Source organism: Tupaia chinensis, unplaced genomic scaffold (genome assembly GCF_000334495.1).
Source record: "Tupaia chinensis unplaced genomic scaffold, TupChi_1.0 Scaffold000682_1, whole genome shotgun sequence".
NCBI lineage: Eukaryota > Metazoa > Chordata > Mammalia > Scandentia > Tupaiidae > Tupaia > Tupaia belangeri.
The window spans coordinates 4,368,893-4,378,256 of record NW_006160205.1 but is presented as its reverse complement, the minus strand read 5'-3'; the positions used below and the strand labels follow the sequence as shown (position 1 = coordinate 4,378,256).

At 40.6% G+C, this 9,364-nt stretch overlaps 1 protein-coding gene across 7 annotated transcripts in view; it reads left to right on the top strand.

Moving 5' to 3' along the window:
* The window catches only part of SLC25A26 (solute carrier family 25 member 26), a 161,285-nt gene that overhangs the window by 9,260 nt on the left and 142,661 nt on the right, over nt 1–9,364 (top strand). For 5 of the 7 annotated variants that reach the window (XM_027776559.1, XM_006160366.3, XM_006160367.3 and 2 more), the window contains one exon: nt 7,326–7,482. The exons of 1 other annotated variant lie outside the window; for it this stretch is intronic. In XM_027776559.1, the coding sequence (XP_027632360.1) occupies nt 7,326–7,482 (157 nt within the window). Of the gene's footprint in view, nt 1–7,325; nt 7,483–9,364 lie in introns of those variants that run through there. One more of the 7 variants, XM_027776560.1, reaches the window with a different exon arrangement.

Below are 9,364 nucleotides of genomic sequence, written 5' to 3'. Positions count from 1 at the left end.
GAGATACCACCTAACCCCAGTCAGAATGACTAAGATAAAACAAAACAAAACAAAACAAATAAGTGCTGGTGGGGGTGTGGTGAAAGGGGAACTCTCTTACACTGCTGGTGGGAATGTAAATTGGTCCAGCCACTGTGGAGAACAATATGGAGATTCCTCAAAAATCTGTAAATAGAACTACCATATGATCCAGCAGTCCCACTCCTTGGTATCTGCCCAAAGGACAGAAGAATACTTAATTGGAAAAGTGCTTGCACATCGGTGTTTAGTGCAGCACTATTCACAATTGCTAAGTCATGGAAACAACCCAAATGCCCACGAACAGATGAATGGATAGAAAAACTGTGGCACATATACTCAATGGAATACTATTCAGCCATAAAAAACAACAGAACCCTGGCTTTTGACAGGAAGTGGATGAATATGGAAGATTTACTGCTGAGTGAAACAAGCCAGGCTATGAAGGAGAGGCATTGTATGTCCCCACTTACTACATACAGAGTGTCCGCACTCTGTGACTAAAACTAATGGACTAAAGGATATAGAAACACAGTATATAGTTGTAAATACCAGATATAGTGTGTGTGAAAGAGGAGAATCTGAGGAAGGACATTTAGAGGAAAAATAGGGAGGCAAAGCATTTAATGGCACAAAGAAATGTGGTATTATCTGTTGAAGATATTTTGTAGTTTTATCACCTGTACTAGGGAGAAATGTTCACCCTTTGAAATATCCATTTTGTAAGTCAAATAATGTGATTGAATGTATAAAAGAAAATGAAATAAACAAAAAGGTGGAAAAATTAAATAAGGTTAAATAATAATTCTTTTTAAAAAAGGGGGAGTGAGAGGTGCTGGTTTAGATATTTCGGAAGACAGAAGTAACTGACCTGGTTCCCACTCCAAAGGATGTTAATATCTGACATGATATTCAATATTGAAAGTGAAATACAAATGAAATTATATGGGGCCTCAAGGAAGTAGCTTTTAGCTCTAAATTGGGAAGGGCTCTATGAGGAATATTGCATTTGGTTGCAGCCTTAAGGATGGACAGGATTTTGACAGAGGTGTGTGTGTTTGTATATGTGATGCATGTGGCCAGAGATTGCGGGGGGAATGTGGTCTGCTGGCTGCAATAGGAGATGGGGGGAATAAGAAGGGCATTCCAGGTTGAGAAAAAAAGCCAAAGCACAGAAATAAGAAATTTCAGGACCATATGGGAAACATTATAGTTGGATTGGATGACATCTAAACCTAGGCTAGGTGATTAGGGGGCATCTATAAAAAGCCCTCAGAATGAGAAAGATCAGATGACTTAGAGCAAAAGAGAGGTCAAGGTGGCAAGAAGGTACTGGACAAATTGTGGGAGTTGTAGGTGGAGAGGCAGGTAGGGTGCAGAACTTTCAGAGCCTGGAAGAGAGTCCTGGGATTTTGTTCTCTATGTTCAGGACTATTGCTAAGTGTGGAAAATTTATGGGCTGAAGAGTGGCAAGGTGAAATTTATGTTTGAGGGCTGGCAGGTGGTGTGGTGTTTAAAGGCACTGGATTCCTACATGCCAACCATGGTTAGAGTCCCAGACCTGGTGCTGTCTCACTTTCCCTTTCTCTTTCTCTCTCTGGTCAAATTTAAAAATAATAATAACACATGGAATGAAATAATTAAAGAAAAAAGAAATCTGTCTGATGAAGATGACTCTGCCTTTAGTGTACAAGGGGCAAGAAATGCTTCTGGGAGAACGGATGGTGAATGGGAAGAAGATAAGTACGACAGGAAGCAGAGGTAGCATTCTGCATTGTGCACGATGGTGGTTCACAGCACAGGTGGCCACTTCATTGTGGATAAAACCGTGAAAGTGAGGGAGGGGTGCTTCCCCTGAGAAGCCACCCTGATGTTATGACTGTTTCTTCTGTTAATTGTGTAGGCCTGTGACCTGTATTGATTTTGCTTTGTTGAATTACACAGGTGGTTTGGTTTTGTATGGTGGTTGACCAGAGGTGATTTTTTCCTATTTGGTGTTGCAGCCTCCTTTTGAGAAAAAGGATTTTATGACATGTAATTCTGCCCTTTTTCAATTCCCAGAGTAATTTCAGAACACTAATTGGATACTTTCTCTCCACAGCTTGCCAGCACTTTTTCATTTATAAACTTAAGGTGCGAACATGTATTTTATCTATGTGAAGTTGAGGCCTGTGTGAATTGTTATACTGTAGAAAGGCTTGCTGGTATCTAAGTTATGTACTTTGTCATTTTTTTTTTTGTCCAATTCTTGTTAGTTTTTTAGTGTAGGTGCTCATACATCTTGAAAGTAATAATTTGCCTGATAATCTTTCTGATAAATGATCAGAACAAAATATACTTATCAGACTAAAGAACAAAAGAATTTGATGGAGTCCTTATAGCTCAGTTGACGTCTGTAATTTTGTACAAAGCAATGGTATAAAATTATAGGCACTCCTTTAAGTTTTTGTTTATATCTCAAATATGTTGGGTGGTTAAATACATAAGTATTCTTTTTCAGGATCTCTGTTGGCTGGCTTTGTTTTCAGTCTCATGAATTTTAATGACATTTGAGTTATAGAAGTTTGAAATGCATGAAGCATTTAGAACTTTCGATTCATGTTTTACTAACTGACTAGATTGAATTTGGTCATTTTATTCTCAGAAGGTAAGAAGTTTGATAAAAGAAGGGTTAGGGAATCTGCAAAGTAGCCAAGTAGATTAAGGGAGTAATTAACTTATTGATTAAAATTTAGCAGCAGATAGCAGGCACTTAGAAAATTAGAATTAAATGTGGCATTTAAAAAAGAATCCAATTATGTCAGGCATCCTCTATAGGATTTTATATTCTTCATGTTTGGAAAAAATAGAGAGGCAGAATGCTTTATTTACTTACTAAATTTTATTAAAATTCTTAAAAAATGAAGGATAAGAATGTTGAAAAGGTGGCTTTTTTAGTTTCCTACATTACTCGCAAGCCTTTTTCCATGACTTAGAAAGACTATGGTTAAATCCAGAAAGCCTATGTTTTTGGTTATTATTTTAGGACCACTACGGCTCTCTGCCAATACATCTCTGTGCTGTTTGTTATTTTAGGCTATTGCCAGGGTAGATCTTCATGGTCTTGTGAGTTGTTTTATGTCCTTCAGGCTGATCATATACTATTAATAGTTACAGTAATGTTCTTTCCTAGTGTTAACTAATTTTTAGGAATTTACTGGACCAGCAGGCAGCATGGTGGTGAAGGTGCTGGATTCCACATGGCTGACTCCACTGTTCATGTCCTGGACCCAGTGGCCTAAAAAATTATATTGGGCATGTCCCAAATCCCAAAAGGAGAGTGGAGAGATTGCTATTATGTGGGCGTTTCCCTGGGGGCCGATTTCTCATCTTCTCTCTCTCTTTGGTGACTACATGCACCCTATGGAAAAAAAAAATACTGATCTAATTAGTTTAAAAATAGATATTAATTGTTGAATTTCTCATCCAAATATTTCATGTTTTCAGTTAACTCTTACATTGGTTTTATGGTAAATGGCAAGTAGACAATATTGATGAGATATAATCTTTGTACCACTTCAAAAAATTTTAAACTCAAAGAATGGAAACAACCAATCAATTTGAACTTTGCCTCTGTGTTTGAATAATACTGATTTTCTGTGTTACAGAATATATAGTTTTTAAATGTGTATTTTTTTAGAATTTTTTTAAAATCAAAATTTACTATTTATTTTATTTGACCAGAAAGGGACTGAGTGAGTGAGTGACAAAGAGAGAGAGAAAGAAAGAAAGGTGCCAGGTCCAGGACTCAAACCGCGGTCAGCCATGTGGGAGTCCAGTGCCCTTAACCACCACACCACCACACCACCTGCCAGCCCTAATATTTTTGCCTTTTTTTTTTTGGCGGGGTCGGGAGGAGAGGTTTTTTCTATAGGGCACTTGTGCTCACCAGAAAGACAGACAGATAGAAAGTGAGAAATCACCCCCCAGGGAGGATGGCCAAGCTGCAGTCCCTTCTCCATTCTCCTCTCAGGACCCTGGGCCTCCACACCCACTGTGAGTTTAAGCCACTGGGTCTGGAATGCGAACCACGATCAACTACATGGGAGTCCAGCGACATAGCCATTACACCAAGTGCTGGTCCCAATATTTTTGCTTTTTGATATATTCCCTTGGTTTATAATTGAAAGATGGGAAAAGTTGGCAATTCAATTAAATAATTATTACATAGGAAAAACATTGAAAGTTTCTTTTATTTTTTTTTTTTAAGACTAGAGTTTTTAAGGGTGCGTGTGCTTGCCAGAGAAACAGAAAGTAAAAAAATCACCCTCCAGGGAGCATGACCACGCCTCAATCCCTTCTCCTCCATTCTCTTCTCTGGATTTTGGGCACATGCACTCACTGTGAGTTTTAAGCCACCGGGTCTTGGACTTGAACCATGGTAAACTATGTGGGAGTCCAGGGATGTAATCATTACCCCATCTGCTGGTCCCTCTTCTGTTGTTTTTAAATTGACAGAGGGCATATGCACTGGCAAGAGGCAGACAGAGGGAGAAGGGAGAAAGCACCTCCCAGTGGGATGCAGTCACATTGCAATCCCTTCTCCATCTCTTCATTCTTTTGAGATTTGGGGCATGTATGCACACATGACCGGTGTGTTTTTCACGCTACCAGACTGAGACTCTAACCCTGTGGTTGGCCATGTGGGATTCAGCTCCTTCAACTACCAGCCACAGGACTAACCCAAAAGTTTCTTTTTTGTAGTTCTTTTATCTGGTTATTATAGACTGGTTTTGATTCACATCTTGAAATAATGCCTAGATCTTCTGTATTGACTTTGCTTTAAGACTATCTTTGAGTTTATTTTTGTATTTTTTTTCTTGGACTAAGATATAACCAGTTCTAATGGTTATATTAGAACCTGATTATATTAGAACCATTAGAATGGTTATAAATATTCTACATGTGTCTTGCTGAAATTATGAGGTACAAACTTACTTAGTTTCTTTTTTCCTTTTCTTTCTTTCTTTGAATGAAGGAAGGAGAGAGAAATATTTTTGAAAGGGTCTTGTAGTGCTGTGATGCTCCTGCCTCAAGCTCCCCAGTGAGCTCTAGGGTTACAGGCACATGCCTCTATGCCTGGCATGTTTAGGGTGGTAGGAGAGCTGAACCTGGGCCTTCCATGTAGCTTCAGTATTGCACAGTAGGACTGGCCCACAAACTTATTATTTTTTGTTTATTCATTCATTTTATTTTAATTTGACCAGATTGAGATACACGGGGGTGGGGATGGGGAGTGAGAAAGCAGGCAACCAGGTCTGGGACTTGAACCGTGGTCAGCCATGTGGGAGTGTCCAGTGCCTTAACCACCACGACACCTGCTGGTCCCACACAAACTTATTTTTTAAATTGTTTTTTAAAGTGCAGCTTCTCCAAAGCAATATGATGTCTCTTGTGAAGTGACTAGTTTGGGTCAGGTTTTAATTTCTTTTTCTTGGTTTTTTTTTTTTTTTTTTTTTTTTTGAGAGGTTTTTGCTATAGGGCGCTTGCGCTCGCCAGCCGGCCAGAGACATAGAGACAGACAGCGAGAAATCACCCCCCAGGGGGGATGGTCACGCCGCAATCCCCTTCTCCTCCATTCTCCTCTCGGGATCTTGGGCATGCACGCACACGTGCCCGGCGTGAGTTTTAAGCCACTGGGTCCGGGACGCGAACCGCGGTCGACTACGTGGGAGTCCAGCGACATAGCCATTACGCTAACTGCTGGTTCCCTAGGTTTTAATTTCTTCTGGAAATTGAATGGTAAATTGGGGCCCATTAGCCCTGCTTTCCCTCTGTTCCTTCTAACTCTGCACTGCAGGTACTGGGGTGGTGGTTCTGAAGGGCAAGGTAGCCTCTTCTCCCACAGTGTAGGCTGTGCAGCGGCTTTGGTGGCTGCTGGGACCAAGTGGCTCTGCTTTCCTTTTGTTCTAGATGGATGGAGGGTAGGGCAGTGGCAGCAACAGAAAGGTAGCCCCTCCTTTATACTAGCTCTGGAATTAAACTTTTTTTTTCTTTTTGAAAAGTAATTAATTTTATTTATAATCATTATTATTATTATTTTGCGACAGGGCATGTGTGCTCACCAGAGAGATAGAGACAGAGAGAGAGAAAGTAAATCACCAGGTCCACGACCCAGGCCATGTGGGAGGCCATCCCCTTGACCACCACTCCCATCTGCTGACCCCTCTCAGCATTTTTTTGATTGGCTTTTTTTTTTTCAATTTTTTGAACCATGTGATTATATTAAAAATAAATTTAAATTTTGTTTGGGAACCAGCAGTTAGCATAATGACTGTGTCGCTGGACTCCCACGTAGTCGACCGTGGTTCGTGTCCCGGCTGGTGGCTTAAAACTCACGCCAGGCACGTGTGCGTGTGTGCCCAAGATCCTGAGAGGAAAATGGAGGAGAAGGGATTGCAGCGTGACCATTCCCCGTGGGGGGGGAGTTCTCGCTTTCTGTCTCTATGTCTCTGTCTGTCTGTCTGGCGAGCGCACGCGCCCTATAGCAAAAACCTCTCCAAAAAAAAAAAATTTTTGTTTTAAAAATGCATTCAGGTTGGGACCAGCAGGAGGCATGGTGGTTAAGGCGCTGGACACTCCCACATGGCTGACCATGGTTCAAGTCCTGCATCTGGCAGCTTACTTTCTCACTTTCTCTCTCTCTCTCTCTCTCTCTCTCTGCTCAAATTAAAATAAATGAATGAATAAATAAAATTAAATAAAATAATTCTTTTAAAAAAATACATTCAGGACTCTGGACTAGTAGTTAAGGAAGCTAGATCCCATATGACCAGTTGTGAGTCTAATCCTGGCTTAAAGAACATGCTAGGCACATATGTGTACATGGCCAAAACCATAACGAGATGAAGAGGCGGAGAAGGGATTTCTACTTGACCACACCGTTTTGGCAGGTGCTTTCTCCCTCTCTGTCTCTGTGACACGTGCACATACCCTGTTGAAATCAATCAATCAATCCATTAATTTCATTAAAAATTTACTTTAGGGCATGGTGGCGCCCGCCCTATGGTAAAAACTTACTTTGAAAGAAAATATAAATTTTATAATATGAAAATATAACCTAGTGTATAGTTGTTTTCTCAAGAAAATGTCTAGATTTAGGTGGGAGGTCCTTTGACAGTGCCAAAGGATTTTGTGGACTGATAGTTATGAGAAATATGTTTTGAAGACTAGACCTTTTTCCTATCCCTGCCCCCATATTGCAGAGAGGTTATCATATTATAACCTTCTTGTTTTTTTCTTTTTCTCTCCACCCCTCTGTTTTAAAGGCTGGTGGAATAGCAGGTGTCTCTGTTGACTTGATATTATTTCCACTGGATACCATTAAAACCAGGCTGCAGAGTCCCCAAGGATTTATAAAGGCTGGTGGTTTTCATGGAATATATGCCGGTGTTCCTTCTGCTGCTATTGGATCCTTCCCCAACGGTAAAGATTACATTTTTGTTCTCATTGCTGTAAAGCCAAGGTGATGGGATTTATTTTCATCATGGTGCATGGTTTTATCCCACATAGAATTCCTAATGTGTTGTAGTTTATCTTCTGTGTTCATTTTTTATTTGTTAACCCTTTAGTTTTGAATCAGCTAATGATACAGATTCTGATCCAGTATACCAATAATAGAAAAAAATAAACAATTTTAAAAACTGGTTTTTGTTGTTAAAATTCCTAGTTACAATCTTTAAAATATTACTTTAACATTGCTTTTGATTCCTTAGCGCTGTGGTTCTCAACCTTGCCTGCACATTGGGTTCTCTTGGGAAGCTTTCAGTAATACAGGTCTCCATGTCTCATCCTCAGAAGTTTAATTGGTTTGGGCTTTGCCTAGGTATGGGGACAGAGAGGGGCTTAATAGCATCCCAGGTGATTCCAGTGTGAAGCCACCTTCGATAACCAGTGCCTTGGAGTTTCTTGTGGAGCAGGTGAACCTGAGAGGCATTAAAATAACTCTCAACTAAACTGCTCTTAGATGATGCAAGTTTTTTTTCCACTAATCTCCTCTTGGACACTCTTCTTGCAGTGTCTTTTGTTTTGGTTCTGAAGTCAAGTTAAGTGACTTCTGGCCGCCTTATTCATGATTAAGGTGATCTTTGTTTTAACTTGCGCAAAGGCTCACAGAGAACCTTATGGTGTCATCATTTCCAACTCATAGAGGCCTTCTTGGGTGCCTTCCAGGGCATGGTGGGAGGTTTCAAACTTGTGATTCCTAAAGGACTGTGTGTCACAAAAGTAGCCACGAAGTCAGACAAATGTGATGTTGTTAACTGTGAAACCCAGGAACTTTTAGCACTCCTACTCCCTTTCCCCAGGAAATGAGGGGGCGAGGCTGGGTGGGGGAATGGAACATGCTGGCAGAACTTAGAGCTGAGTCCAAGTGGAGCTCTTGTAGCCATAGGTTCAGTGAGTGAAACAGAGCTGGAAAAGCCACATGAAGAACCACTACTAGGTGGGACCAGCAGTTAGCGTAATGGCTATGTCGCTGGACTCCCACGTAGTCGACCGCAGTTCGAGTCCCGGACCTGTTGGCTTAAACTCACGCTGGGCTCGTGTACGTGCGTGCCCAAGATCCCGAGAGGAGAATGGAGGAGAAAGGATTGCGGTGTGGCCAACCCCCCTGGGGGGTGATTTTTCGCTTTCTGTCTCTGTCTGTCTGGCGAGTGCATGCGCCCTATAGCAAAAAAGCCTCTCCAAAAAAAAAAAAAGAAAAAAGAAAAAAACTCTAAAACTTAGATAATGCCAACACAGTAAATGTGCTTGGTAATTTTTGAGTATTTTTTATTACCAAAACCACTAGGGAAATGTTTAATTTTAGTGAAAAGGGCTCAGGAATACTAAACTTCCTAAAATGTGTAGGACAGGTCCTTCATAATAGCTACTATTATAACTATGCCACTCAAAATGCCCATAGTGCTTCTGTGAGAGAGTGTTTCACCAATATTTATCAAAGTATGTACTGTGGAACATTTTAGTACTAAGAAAGTCTATTAGAACAAGAGAAAGAAAGAAAGAAAGAAAGAAAGAAAGAAAGAAAGAAAGAAAGAAAGAAAGAAAGAAACCCACACATACATGGACAACTAATTTTCAAAAAAGATGCTAAGAACAGGCAATGCAAAAAAAGATAGTTCCTGCCGGCCAGTAGGTAGTGTAGTGGTTGTGGTGCTGGACTCCCACATGGCCAACTGTAGTTCAAGTCTGGGACCTGGCAGCTTGAAACTTACTCTGGGTGCATGTGCATGTGTGCCCAAAATCCCAAGAGGAGAATGGAGAAGGGATTGCAGCCCATATCCCCTAAGGGGTGATTTTTTTTTTT